Source organism: Fusarium pseudograminearum, chromosome 4 (assembly GCF_000303195.2).
Source record: "Fusarium pseudograminearum CS3096 chromosome 4, whole genome shotgun sequence".
Classification (NCBI taxonomy): domain Eukaryota; kingdom Fungi; phylum Ascomycota; class Sordariomycetes; order Hypocreales; family Nectriaceae; genus Fusarium; species Fusarium pseudograminearum.
In genome coordinates this window covers 5,269,244-5,283,402 of record NC_031954.1, presented here as the reverse complement: position 1 = coordinate 5,283,402, position 14,159 = coordinate 5,269,244, and the positions used below count along the sequence as shown (strand labels likewise).

The 14,159-nt window shown below is 46.7% G+C and overlaps 6 protein-coding genes across 6 annotated transcripts, besides 1 other annotated feature; 3 read left to right on the top strand and 3 right to left on the bottom strand.

Moving 5' to 3' along the window:
- Window positions 1-515: 515 nt before the first annotated feature.
- Window positions 516-2,243, bottom strand: FPSE_00817 (uncharacterized protein; the record flags this gene model as incomplete). The annotated part of the gene is made up of 3 exons (XM_009253937.1): window positions 516-1,400; window positions 1,448-1,835; window positions 1,888-2,243. 3 exons carry the CDS (start codon window positions 2,241-2,243, stop codon window positions 516-518), a joined length of 1,629 nt encoding a protein of 542 aa, XP_009252212.1.
- A 725-nt stretch (window positions 2,244-2,968) lies between these two features.
- Window positions 2,969-4,048, bottom strand: FPSE_00816 (uncharacterized protein; the record flags this gene model as incomplete). Its single annotated transcript, XM_009253936.1, has 1 exon — window positions 2,969-4,048. The coding sequence occupies one exon, from the start codon at window positions 4,046-4,048 to the stop codon at window positions 2,969-2,971; it is 1,080 nt and encodes a 359-aa protein (XP_009252211.1).
- Window positions 4,049-5,296: 1,248 nt separating this feature from the next.
- On the top strand, window positions 5,297-5,723 carry FPSE_00815 (uncharacterized protein; the record flags this gene model as incomplete). The annotated part of the gene is made up of 2 exons (XM_009253935.1): window positions 5,297-5,311; window positions 5,376-5,723. 2 exons carry the CDS (start codon window positions 5,297-5,299, stop codon window positions 5,721-5,723), a joined length of 363 nt encoding a protein of 120 aa, XP_009252210.1.
- Window positions 5,544-5,606: a microsatellite.
- Window positions 5,724-8,706: 2,983 nt separating the features above from the next.
- Window positions 8,707-10,066, bottom strand: FPSE_00814 (uncharacterized protein; the record flags this gene model as incomplete). The annotated part of the gene is made up of 2 exons (XM_009253934.1): window positions 8,707-9,612; window positions 9,665-10,066. 2 exons carry the CDS (start codon window positions 10,064-10,066, stop codon window positions 8,707-8,709), a joined length of 1,308 nt encoding a protein of 435 aa, XP_009252209.1.
- A 1,952-nt stretch (window positions 10,067-12,018) lies between these two features.
- FPSE_00813 (uncharacterized protein) lies at window positions 12,019-12,584 on the top strand (the record flags this gene model as incomplete). Its single annotated transcript, XM_009253933.1, has 4 exons — window positions 12,019-12,035; window positions 12,126-12,209; window positions 12,268-12,392; window positions 12,445-12,584. The coding sequence occupies 4 exons, from the start codon at window positions 12,019-12,021 to the stop codon at window positions 12,582-12,584; spliced, it is 366 nt and encodes a 121-aa protein (XP_009252208.1).
- A 1,181-nt stretch (window positions 12,585-13,765) lies between these two features.
- Window positions 13,766-14,131, top strand: FPSE_00812 (uncharacterized protein; the record flags this gene model as incomplete). Its single annotated transcript, XM_009253932.1, has 2 exons — window positions 13,766-14,024; window positions 14,081-14,131. Coding segments are annotated over 2 exons (310 nt in total), but the record flags the coding sequence as incomplete, so codon positions are not given.
- Between the last annotated feature and the right edge of the window lie 28 nt (window positions 14,132-14,159).

Genomic DNA, 14,159 nt, shown 5'->3' with positions numbered 1-14,159 from the left:
CTACTAACGGTCAAAATAGAGTTTAATCGTGCTACAAACTGTTGTTAAGCGAGTTTGAGATGGCTTGCCGTTACAAGGATAGCTTGGATAAATAGGCATAACTATAATTAATCAGACATCCGTCAACAAATCAGAGCTCGACAACAAACATTCTGTGTCCCTTTGCCGGATATCATGACCACTTTGAGCCCATTACTAGGGTTTGACGGAGTCGTATCTCGGATATCTTGGTCGTCTAGTGTGCCTTGCAGGGCAATCTGAGTGTTGGGATGAACGAATAAGGAAATGAATTCGGGGTTCATCTGAACGAGGACTGTAACCGGGCGTTTACTCCTGCGTGACATAAAACAAAGAGGCCGCATGTTTAGGATTTGGTCTGCTGCTCAACAGCAAATTCTCCACTCCGTCTCATGATGCCACGATAGCCCAGTTACAGAGCCAGTAACATCGCCATCATATTCCGTCTAATTTCTCGAGATTATCAGAGGTTCTTCACCCAAAACCCTGGTACTGTCTTATCCATACAACTCCCTTGCTACCTCATAGCTATTGATAAACTCGATTTGCTCCTTTCTCCAAGTATCATCCTCTACCCGATTTTTGGTAGCATTGAAAACCATGTTCTTAGGTTTGGACATGTTATACTTTGGCCACTTCGGCACCTTTTCTTTGCTTGATCCCCGTGGATTAGGATCGAGGCTGTGGACGAATCGCACATACGCTTGTCCAATATTGTGGGCGAGCTCGGCGTGACTATCATATTGAGGGCTTGGGCCAAGGAGGCCCGAGATGTTCTGGAAGCTGAAAGCCACATTGTCGAAATGTTTCACACCCTCCCATTCAGACCTCTGGTACCATCTTTGATCAAAACGGTAGCTGTATACGGCCTTGCCTGACTCTGTGAATAGCTCGGCCAATTTGCGGCGTCCAGATATCATGGCGATATCACCACCAATTGCGCATGATCTTCGGCCTTGATAATTGCCTACGGGCCGTGAGCAATTCGTGATGTGGTATGGTGGTTGATGGCAAGGATCATCGGGGTAAAGCTCGAGCAACTTTCGAATTGTTGGAGCACTCAAGGCATAGTTTCGCCATCGAAAAGCTTCATAGAAGAGATCCTCTGTCGTATTGGCTGCTCCCACGCAAAAGCCTTCGTCAGTGTTGGCTCCAATGATGCTTGGCACAGAGACGAATTTCTTTTCCTGAATGAGTTGGCTTGGATATCCCTTGAGAAACGTGCCATCGATCAAAGGATTCCAAGTCAAGGAAGGGCGTGCTGCATATAATGCCTTTTCGTCAAGTCCACGAAGACATGACAGTTGATCTTTCTTGTCCCAGCAACCAACTGTTCGCGTAAGATTTTCAAAAGCCACGTTGTAGTAGCTAAGATCATGGATCTAGTCAAGAGTTAGTAAATTTCAAACGAACAAGCCTAGTGTCATACCTGTGCACCTGTGGTCCCGCCGCTTTCGAGAATAGCTCCGCGATACAGGTTCTCATCCTGTCCATCGAAGCTGAACATTTGATAAGCAATAGACTGCGCTCCTGCACTCTCACCCCACACAACAACTCGCTCTGGATCTCCGCCAAAGGCTTCAATGTTCTCTTGGATCCAACGAAGAGCAAGTCTTTGATCCAAGAGACCAGCATTGGCATTCCCTTCTTTGAGAAGGCTGAAATTCTGAAGAAATCCCCACATTCCAAGCCTGTAGTTGAAACTGACGGCCAGAACTGGTTCTTTTATGTCTTGGCTGACTTTGACGATGCCTGATAGGTTATACTGAGGGTCTGCTGAACTGCCAGCGTACAGACCGCCTCCATAAACCCAAACCCTATGACCAGTCAGTTTTGCCATAGCAACCTTCTACCTGGTGTGGTACTTACAGAACTGGTAGCAGCTTCTTGGGCTTCCCCGATGGTCTAATGACATTGATAGAAAGACAATCTTCAGACATGGTCCAGTTCTGTGTGTATTGCATGCAACTGTGACCATACTCAGTTGCAGTGCGTTCTTCGTCAAAGGAAGTGTTGAGACTCTGTGGCCATTTGAACCTCAGGTTTCCCGTTGGTGGCTGAGCATATGGAATTCCAAGAAATGCATCTTGATCCCAACCGGAAAGATGCTTGCCGGTATACGTTCCGTTCAAGGTATGGGCTTTTGGTGAAGCGGCACTGGTTATCTGGATAAAGGTAGCTAATAAAAGGACATGTAATGCTGTGAACAATCTGAAGGTCGCCATGACGGCTTATAGAAAGGGATTGAAATTGGATCCAGTTCGTTCCAAGTGTCCCGGCCCAGACTTAGAGCGATGGGCAGCACTTATAAGCTACATGTCTTTCTACCTACATTTTGTATGTATCTGAGGACCTGAGGACGACTCATTAAACAACTGGACCAGGGTTGTCGAGAAGGACATTCTTCAACAGCGGCTCGATTATTTCCACCAACGATAGACCATCGAGTATTGCTGTATCTAGCGCAGTAGCATTGTCTAAGCAAACCACGAGATCAATCTGGAGTATTCCCCGCGTTACTAGCCAGGGTTTGCGTCGATCTGGGGTTGTAAAGGCGGAGTGCGGAGTTGATACACGATGGGAAGTAGATATCTTCCTTAATTGAGACGGCCTGATTTATTAATGATATCGCATTCGTAAATTCTGTGGCAATTCATGCTGGATGGATAGGGCAAGCTCATCAAGACATTTTGTATCTCAGGCTTCAAGTTTGCTGGAAAGGACTTGAGAAGTAATTGTTGACTTCCTTCTAGGTAGCAACGCACCATCTTTATTAGGCAAATTACCGTTTCTGCCATTAGTGAACAGTAACACTAACACGATCCATGTATTTGCTACAGGGTCGGGAAATTATTTCCCCACCAATCATCATGCTCTACCACAAGAGAATCCAACCTCAATTTGCTTTTGGACATGAAACTCTCTGATATTTGCCGGAATACTTGCCAGCTTATGCTACTGCATCAGGGAGTAGCTGGAAATTAAACTTGACCAGTCCCGTGACAACATTCATCGTGTTCTTCCTCTTCAGGTGGTGAAAACCATCGAGCTTCGCCCTCTGCTCTGCCGTCCCGATTCCTAGCTGTTCGAGAACTTCAGCAACTACTGCGTATAGAATCTCGAGGTTTCCATCCTCGACCTTGACAGCTATACCAAGTGCGCTCGTTGACCCAAGACGTCGAGTGTCTGCAGATCCTCGAATACCGACTCCGTAACAAGCATCGGCACCAACCTTGCCGAACAACTGCCCCTTGTAGCTCTGCATGAGCACGGTGCAGAAACGTCCCGTTCCGCCGACTTGCTCTGGATATTGTGTCATGGCATCGAAAACGCGTGCCAGGTTGTGAGTTCTTTGTGTTGTTGACCCATAGTTTTTGACAACGTCGGCTGCTTCTGCAAAGATTGCAAAACTGTTGGCCAAGTCGTAAAGAGGATATGCTGGCGCTGGGAGGTTGCATCCATCAACGCCCCATCCAACTTGTTTCGGGTCGAGAGACAGTTCCTCTACAACTCTCTTGACTTCAAGTTGCATGGGGTGATCGAATTGGTGGTAGTTGAGAACCTCGGCGCCTAATGCCTCGGCGCCTGCCATCATGGCAACATGTTTGCCAGAACAATTGTTACAGATGCCCGTTGGTTCAAATCCAGCTTTGATCCATCCTCGATTCACTTCCTCTGAGACCGCAGGATGACCGCCGCATTGAAGATCCTTTTCTTCGGCTTTGATCTTGCTGAGCATATTCTTGGCGCGCACGATGTGAAAGTCCTCACTGTTGTGAGAGGCACACATAAGGGCCAAATCAACATCATCAAATCCAAATTTTTCAACTGCGCCGGTCTCGATGATGGCCACAGTCTGAGCAGGTTTGGCTGCTGATCGAGAAAGAGTCATTCGAGAAGGGTTTCCAGCTGAATAGAGGACGTTCCCTTTTATGTCGGTTACAGCGATGTGTACACCATGGGTGTTTTCGATAATGCCGCCTCGGTCAGTCACCACACAATCTCGGTCGAGCAGCGTCGTTCGTGTCATTTTGGAATTGAATTGTATTGATGGGCCAATAATTGTCAAGTTTTCGTCTTTGTCTTGCCTGGATGGTTTGCTAACAGCAATCAGCGGGCCAACTGTCTAGCTTTTATATTCGTAGGTGAGTCAGACACTCCTTACGTCTTCGAATTCAACCAATCAAATATTACAAGTGCATAGTGAGTCAGAGAGAAATGACGGGGACGTGATCTTCATCTTTGACAGTGAAAGGAAGGTGCTTGAGTTGATGCTAAAGGAACAATATCACGGGATGCTGCATTCCGAATAAGCGACTCGGAAAATTGCCCGATCAGGAGTGTAGTAACTTATGATCAGATTTGCCGTGACTCATAATAGGAGCGAATCAGGATTGACGTCTCTCGCTCGACTCTAATTAACTTTGATAGACACGAACAAGCCAACAGTTTAACGGAAATAAGACGGTATTTGCCCTGTCGCAAGAAGCTTTCCATGGTGTGGCCATCAGGGATAGGTAGATTCCAAAATGGAAGACGAATCCTTGGTGGGTATCCGAGGGAAGAGATTGAATGCTTGGACACAGCTTAATTTGGTGTCAAGAACTGTGGCTCTTGGAAATAAGTGATGACAATTGAAATGGAATTGCGAAAATAACGATGTTGACTGACAGTGGAGAAGTCGATGGAGAGTTCCAATTTTTGGGGGTCGTTCCTGGTGCCAACGTTAGTGAGTTTCAGCAGGTGAGTAGGCCGCTAACTACGAGTCCCCACGTGATCTTAGCCGAAACACCAAATCTCCAACGGTCAAGACTCGGTTCGTAAACACCAAAGCATCTCGGGGTAGGGCCTCAAACTAAAAATATTATTATATGACGGGACGGAACATTATCAGCCTCTATTATTGACTTATGCCAAGTAGATAAAGGGGCTAAACTCTAAAAGAAATCTCCTATTCCATCATTTTTAGCACCGTTACGTTACCAGCCACACCCACTACGTCACATCACTGCCATGATCCCTGTCTGCAGCACAGAGAAACAGGATTCTAGACCCGTCGATACCTGGCAGAGTCGTTTTTATGACGATTTGCGCGTCAGCCTCTGTTCTTGTTTGAGGAGAGCAAGAGAAAGCAGGAAAATAATTATCTGCGAGTTTATATATTTAACAATTCTATTGTACCTGGTGGAGTTTCTTTATCCTTCTCTCTACATCTTCTCTCTACCACCACCTCTTCATTCAATCACCAGACTTCCAGCACACTCTCTCGACAATCAACATGTCGTCATCTTCCGTATGTGCCTAGACTCTACTGTAACCCAACCGATCACCGCACAGCCACTAACACCCCCAACCAGGCCGAGCAGAGAAGCGATCTCGAAGAGGAGCAGGTCGATCAGGAGAAGCCTCAGCGCAAGACAAAGACCAAGAAGTCCAAGGGCGAGCGACGCAAGCGACGTGCCCGATTCGACGACTACGATGACGAGCAGGATAACAACCAAATGTCCCAAAACAACTTCAACGCCCAGCAACAACAGATGCAGCAGCAACAACAACAGCAGCAGCAGCAGCAGCAGATGCAACAGCAGGGTGGTGGTGGCGGTGGAAAGAGTGATGCTCTCAGTCTGCATCTCGAGTTGAACCTCGAGATTGAGATTCAGCTCAAGGCAAGAATCCATGGTGATCTTACCCTGTGCCTACTGTAAGTTGCCTCAACATTGCGATTAATCACCCAAGAGGATCATTGCTAACATATTCAGCAACTAAACACCCTGGCTCGGTGCACTTTATTATAATATTCATAAACACTGCCTATGAATGACAAACGACTGTTGGAATTAAACACGGCGTTGGGGTTTATGACTGGATTGCATTTCCTAGGATATATACATTTACACACACATGTGCTGGTACTCAAACAATTCTCTAGCATGTCCCGTCAAGGACATAGCATGACTATTTTATATACTTATTTTTACCAACCATTCGATTCATTTATCACCATCATAAACCAGATCAGAGCTAGTGACCGTTGAAAAGCGCTCGGTCACAAGCTAATGATGAGGCTATCTCCGATACGCGAAGCTAGCTCCCTGGAGCGTCGCACGGTGATCAACTAGCGCTCCATGACAAGACTGGTGATCTTCGGATCCATTGAATATCAGTTCCTACCTAGCTCAGAGTACGTATCATTCTCCAGCCACGTCAGCCATCTTGTCAGTCTGGCACACGACTCCACAATCAGATCGCGTCACGATTGTTGTAGGTTTTATCGTGTTTTCATACTTTGGTAGTACCTACAGTGGAGACGAACTCACGATAACTTGGCCCAGACACTACCCTATACACTTTTGTAGACCCGTCAACTACCTGCACTACAGTATAGTAAAACTAATTCTCTTTCCAATATGTGGTTGCGAGTCAGAAACATACGCATTTTAATAACTAGTTCGTGATTTGATCTCCAGCTATTTGTTAAGATTCTTTAAGACCTTAAGAGCGTGTATCATTTGCAATTCTTTTGGGTTTCCCTGGAGTTACATGAAAGCCCATGACTATCTTGTCCACTCTCGGGCCATCTATCTTGCAATTGGACAAGAACAATATTTTGATAGCCTCATCTTTGAGATTTTTCTAGCGTTTTGAAGATGCCAAGACCGACGTCCAACTAAGCCCATAATCGATATCCATCTCTATGAAAAGTGAAGGCAATTTTGACACAGTTTTATAATTATGGCAAAGGAAGTGTTGGAAATTCTATCTCTCTAGCCCCTTTATCATGTTTTCATTAGAAGATGAGGCAGTAACTATAAGCCTCGCGATGTTATTAAAATAAATGGATGATAAACACACGAATTTAGAGCAATACCAGACTTGATTTTGATTATGACGAACACACATGAAAGCAGGTTAAAAGATGACTGTAAACTTATGAAAGCAATCAGTTCACTAGAAAGAACACTTTGCCTCGGAAAGCTATTTGACTCGAGTCAGCTTGATTACGATCGGCTGAGGTGTGGAAATGGTCTGATATGCAGACAAGGTTAACTCTGTGGGGATGAATGCCAACAAAATGTGGATTCCGTACTTATATGCCGAAGTTGAATATGGAAAACTATTTCAGCTTTGCTTTTTCTACAAGATCTTGATCCTGATTTTCCTCGGCATGCTCCTCGGCGGTTGAGAATAGAAACAAAAATGGAGCTTTGGGTGTCGATGTAGGATGATCATTGCACATACCACTTGAAAAGACTTGGTTCGCTTACACATCAGGATGAGAGATATGGTTAGTGGGAGATCTAGATGCCCATGTCTTGGATTTAAGACACTTTCATCTCCGATATTGCATAGTCCCAAGGATCTTGTCCGGCTCCGATGCGGGCCACGCGGGATGCATGTCATGCGGAGGCGGGAAGCTTGACCGGGACTGACCGAGTGGGTGTGCTTGGTGTTTATTCAACATGCTGAGGTGCAAGCTCAAGGATTCATGGGACTAAGAAGCTGGATCAGAGAGCTTCGTGTATGCACTGACTCATGATTTTGAGCGCGGTTGATCTCGGGCTGGTTACAAACAAATGTCTCACTCTGTCATGTCGCGCATAACCGCTCGCCCGAGTTCAGTCCTGGAACCTTAGGCTCCCATGAAATATATCTCTCTAGATCCTGGTCCTTGTCTTTTGTATTCTTCCCCTCGCCTACTCTTTAGAGTCTGGGCAGAAAGTCGCCATTGCCAATCGAGTAACCTTGTCCGGGATTTCTGGAGGGTTACATGATATACCGTCTCCATCAACAACACAGAATCTAGAATATCCAGGCTAGTGGGTAGCAGAAAAGTTGGCCTCCTAAGTCTCAGGGTATAAAAATAAGTAGTCTAAGAAGCTTAGTCTAAGTGGCATAAGCTGCCCTAAGAATTTTATCTCTTATGCTTCCAGTGGTCAGTTTTCCTGATACCCTAAGGCCAGGCCCATAGTCTACTACATGAAAGAAACGGTTTGATGTTTACGCTGTCGCTAAGCCACGAGGAGTGATCTGCGAGACAGAGAGTGTCGCACGGGAGCTTAAACCTGAAACAGATTAACGAGAAAATCGAAAGATATTGGAATGTCCTCATGTGTTTTTCTTCTCCGTTTCTTATTCTAAAACAAGCAAAAAATAGGAGGAATTTCTCTGCCTCGAAATTTCTCTTGTTCTTTTCGGCTCGGAAGTGTTTGACTTGAAGTTTCCGAATTGGGCAGCTGTTACAGTTCTCTTCCTGCACAGTTTTCGAGGTGCATCGCAAGGGATGCTTGCCTTGGTCTTGCAGCCTTACCTTGCCTTATCTTCACTTCGAGCCTGGTCCTTGTCTGGCCGGCTTAGTGCTGAAGAACTTTTGGGGCCGGATAGAAAACCGGATGCACGACAACTCATCAACACCAACGACGCGCCTGCCCTGCAGTAACCTCGGCTGTCACTATCACCTGGTCGATCATCACTATCATGAGTCTTGCATAAACTCCAATTGGATGAAGTGTTAATAGCAGATGCAGATATTCATTACAGTATCATTAAAGTACATTCTTCCGCAATGACCAACATGCCCCCGGCCAGATCTATAGCACAGTAGTTTCCTCTTCTGATATCATGACAACAAAGCAAAAAACGCCATTGAACCTAACACTCGTTCAAAATTCCCAAATTATCAGATACCAATCAGCCTTCTTCAACAGTGGGCTTCCTGTACGAGCCCGCTTCACTTGCTGAATCGTTCTTCTTATGCCCCTTGTCCTTGTCGTTTCCCTTCTCTCTTTCGCCTCCCCATACAGAGCTTGCCACTGTGGCCTCTTCATCATTGTTCGTTGTGTCGGTCATCTTCTTGGCCAATGAGAAGATGGAAAAGTCCTGACTGAGACTGGTCAGGATGCTTCCGTCGGAACCTCCCTCACTCTTTGTAGGGCTATCAATATTGAGACGACTAAGGGCATCGGCGATGCGTTGCTTCTTAGCCTCCTTGGAGTCTGGATCAAGGAAGGTATTCTTCTTCACCTCAGGCTTTTGAGCAGGCGAGGGCGGCTCAGCACCAGGATGACGGCCGGTAGCCATGAATTCAGCCTTCTCGGCCTCCTCCTTGGCAGTCTGCTCCTTGTGCTGCTTCATCTTTTCATCCACAGTTTTGGGCGCATTGGGATCAGGTACAGGCTTGGGCTCCTTCTTCTCTCGACGAGTAAGCTCTACCTCGAGAACTCGAGTACCCATCGCGACCTTTGATCTCAGACCATCGTCATCTCGATCGTAGTAAAGTGCCCAGATGCCTGGCAGTTCTTCAACAGCGCAGAAGCCCTCCCAGCTTTCGCACATCATGCGACGGTCTTGCTTGGTACAGTCAAACGGACCTGTAATGTGACCTTCAGTATCGGCACGCACGCCGTACTTGACTTCGTACGTGTTCTTGTCAATGTAGATCCAGTTCAAGAAGGGAGGATCGTCACTGATGGTAGTGACTAAACCTTCGTATTCTGAATCAGGGAAAGGCAGGAAGTATCCCGAGAATGCGTAGCCTTTGCTGATACTATTCTTGGGATCATGGTTGTAGAAGGGATGTTCATTGGCAATGTAAAGCTGTCGACATGAGTCAGTATTGTTTATATTCAGGTACACGGTGTTAATGTACCTTTGAATCTTTCAAGACAACCAACTTGTTGTTGATATCGCGACTCCTAATAGAAGGTTTGACGCAAGATACGACCAAGTTGCAACGTCTACCACGATGTTCTTCACGTTTCGTCTTGCTTTGACTCTGCCGAATTGCCTCCTGTGTGCCGAGCATGGCAGGGCAGACAGTTAGAGCAAGGAGCATTGGAATCGCCATGATGACTTTGTCTTTGTCGTCGTTCTGTACGGCTTCCTTGAGCTTGTCGACTTCTTCTAGGAGCTTCTGCTTGCATGCGCTTCTCAGGAGATGCTGGAGGTTACTTTGGGCTGAGTGCGAGTTTTGGTTGGGCTGGGATGTGAAGGACGAGGATGAATATGTTGAATCAACGTTGGGGGAGGAGGAGGGCGAGGGGGGTGACATTGAATGTCGTCGGACAAGTGGCGATGTTTACCGTGGCAAAAGAGAAACCAAACAAGGAATCATGCTATCAAGGTTACGGAGTAGAGGGCGATGGGTTGAATGCGAGACACGCATGAGGCACAATGTGGAGGGGAGGAAGTGTTATTCCAGGATACTATAGGTACAAGCGGTGTAGTATATATCACAACTAGTTGTATTGGCCATTGACTACCCAATAGTCAACAGAACAGAATCGAGTAGATGAAAGGACGAGTGAGTCTCGGTACTACACCCTCTACTTACCAGCCAAGATTACAACATTGTTGCAGAGACCAGGATAATTGCGTGTCATGGCATCTTGCGCATGGCGGACTGCCGGTGTTTCCCGACAGAATCATGCCATTCTTTTCGATGTGTGCTACGTTAAGACTTTTAAGTTGGGATAAAAAAGAAAGGTTAGGAGTTCAGGGACCTTGATCCCTGCCGATATGGAGTCGAGATTGAACAACCACACATAATGTGAAACATAACTCAGGCACGGGTACCCCTGCCTACTTATAGGCCTAAAACGCGACCTTGTGGATACAGAATAACTCTAAGCGAAGCGTTCAAAGAGAGCGACAGAAAGAGACCCCTGCTTCAAGCTAGAGATTCAGCGACCCTCTTTCTCACAAACGTCGTGTTTCGGGCATTCAAGATGCTTTTAAAGCCAAGCCTGGTCGTTTCTGCATTTCAAGAGTAGCCAATTGAGTAGGATTCATCGTGATCTGAGTGAGCGCATTGTCTTGGCTGCCAATTGAACCGGCTTCTTTCCGGTCCTAGACTACTGCGAGAACCTCTCTACGAAGTATCGCATTGCACCCACCGGTAGTTCCCGTAGCGACATACATATACGTATACCTTGTATTGTTTCTCAGCTCCAGTTAACTAACTCGTCGATACCCTTGTTTCCCCAGGACAGGATCTGTAACTAGTGTCGCTACAGCACAAGCCAACATCGGATGATATCTCCAGAGGCGTATCACTCAAATGCCCCTCTCTGTTGTTTCTACCACTAAAGAGCTACTCTTCTGTAACCAGCCTCGATTGTTGTGGATTGTCCCTTTGTGGCTCGTGCTGTGCTTTGCTTATGTGTGGCCTTATTCTCAATGACAGCCCATTCCCCATACCGGATCTGAGTACCCGTAACAGACGAGGACCCCCTTGCGACTCTGAACGTCTAGCCGCAGGTCTGATAGAGAACACTCGGGCCTAGGTACCAAGTCTTTCCTTATTCTCACATCTATTGATATGCACCTGCAACTGCGTAGCGGTTGCGGCTGAAGTAGTCCCCGTCTAGATTCCTGTCAATCTTTTCTACATAGACATGGATATGGACTCACACATGGGTAGCCTTGCACGCATCGCATGATATCGTGGAGCACCAGTCTAGACTCTTGATTGGAAGTAGCCCCAGAATCTTATACTCAGCTGCGCAGTTATACCTACCTAACTACTGTATACAGACAACCTGGACCTTGTGCTTCAGTGTGAGACAGCATAGTAGCTGAGTTGGCCTGGACTGAACAACACATCGAAGCCATCGCGTCAAATTCGGGAATGCCGCATACAGTAATGCTTGTACAGACGGGGTCGGCCAAACCCCTTTCGTCTACAGTTCTCGGCATCGGGATGTTTCGCAATGAAGATCATACTGCAAGGTGCAGTATAGTGTAGTATGGATACAGACTCAGATATCGCAATTCTGATCTGAGCGGACAAAGGCAAATTTCACCCCTACCTAGGTCCAAATCTTCTATATAAGATGGCCTCTCCTACACCTTCATACCTTCTCATCTCATCAGCACTCACAATCCAATCCATCCAACAATCATCTACTTGAGCTTCAGCCTCGGCCATTATCAACACTACCTCAATCAACTACAAACAACTTTGACAACCTTTTTTCCAACACCACCACCCAATCCAGTACAATGTCTGCCCCTACTTCGTAAGCATCCCTCTTTTCTTCGTCCGTCGACCACCAGCCATGACTTCAATGTCAACCCCCAAAAGAAAGTCTCAAGACTGATTAACTTAGCACCGCTTCTCCCCCTCCTGCCTCTGACCTTCCCTTTGCCAACCTTCCCTCTTCCCCTGCTCCTGGTCGCAACTCCACTACTGCGTAAGCACACTCTTCACTCAACCACCAAACAATTCGCTAACCATTTACACTCTCGCAGTCTGTCCAAGCCTGCCTACGCCTCCGACTCCGACTCTGACGGCCAGGCTCGAGGTGGTCGCCGCAGCCAGAAGCAGCAGTTTGTTGTTCCTCTTCCCACCTCCACCGGCCTCTCTCAGCCCGCTGGTTAGTGTACTTCTTCACAACATCTTAAAAACCTTACTCACACGGCTCGCAGGTCAACTTCTCAAGGGTGCCACCGATGAGAACGGCAACCAAAAGTCCGCTGCTCTCCTTGTCGGTATCAAGCTCGACCTTGAGGCCGAGGTTCACTTGACTGCCCGAGTCAAGGGAGACATCTGCATTGGACTCTACTAGGCGACGGACATTCCTTCTGCTTCGACTTCGACTTCTGAGTTTATGTGCTTGGTGATCTGGTCGCAGAACATAGCCGGTGGTCATGTTATGATGATGAATGGAACGCCTCAACGTGCCTGACTCTCTGGACGAGCTGGCAAACATATTGGGGTGTTAAAAAATGGATTGGATTTCTTTTTACTCTGGGCTTGCATGTAAAATTTGTAGCTAGGATAATAACAGCCCTTTGCTACTATTTGCTCTCTTCTGGCCGAGTGCTAATTGATGCGATTTGCGTCTGTCGACAACCTTGAGCAATTGACTTGAGGGTCAAACTCTTGCAAATAGCTATAATACTAGCTCCTAAACTGACGGAATGTTAGTATGATCTGCCTGCTCTTTAACCCACATTCACCATCGATAGATGCCTGGTTGCTAACCGTCGTTAACACAACCCATGTTGAGCCAATACTTCCCCTGTCGCTTTTCAAGGATTCGTATTGTCAGCCACCGACATTCTCAGGAAAGATGTTACATACAACAGCCACTTTCATCCAATCGTCGTTCCTGGAGGCTTCAAGAGTGGAAATCCTTTACGATAATTCTCCGAAAGATCGTAAGATGGCAACTCGATACGTTGTATCGGCTGCGCCGCAACCCTGCGTAAGGAGAGTGTCGGGTTCAGCTGGCTCTTATAGGAAGGGTTCAGTTGAGATAAACTCGTCGTATGTCGGTTTCCGATGTTTGGCATGTTTCTTTTGACACTATGGACAGGCTAGCAGGGTCGTTGACCAGATTGCTAATTGCCCAATCTGGGTTACTATCTAATACTCAATCTTGCTGTGAATCCAGTTTGGTTTAACACACTCCATAAAATTATGGAGATGGTGTCTGATGTTACTTTCGCTCATGACCACAAATAAGAGGGAAAAGGGAAAGACGTACAGTTAACACTTTTCTCTTGCCATTCTAAGCTCTACATACAATTATTTGTCCAGTGCCGAGGTTTTAAGTTTACATCGGGTTATTTTATTGATCCGCTACCGGCGCAAAGAAGCAATTTCCGTGGCGCGCCTTCCAAGGCAGGCAAGCAGCCCGTGCAAGAAGAAGAAAGAGAACGAAGAAAGAGAAACGACTTCTTCTTTCTTTCTTGCTTGATTTCCTTCCACCCATTATTTCGTAATATTCGCGTCATCTTCAGAATGTCGAAGTCAACCAAGCGCGCGCATGACTTCGTCGACCTTACAGGCGATGATGAAAGTGAGACGCGTCAGAAACGGCCTGCTCTAAACGGTCCAGCCAGTCAACACCAACACCAGGACCGTCCTGGACAAGGTGGAACTAGTGTCTACGGAGGTGGCTCTTCATCACAGAATGCGCCATCATCTACAGCCGAACCTGATTATCTTGACCTGACTCAGGATGATGAAGGCCCTCCCCTTGAACTCTATGGGACATTTCGTACGCCACATACATCACAAATCACAACACAAGTAACCAGAATTAACATTATACAGATGGGAAGATTGTCGGCGTGAGATATTACGCAGGATACGCATCACCAGGAGGTATGCCTCCCCCCCCCCCCCCTTTTTT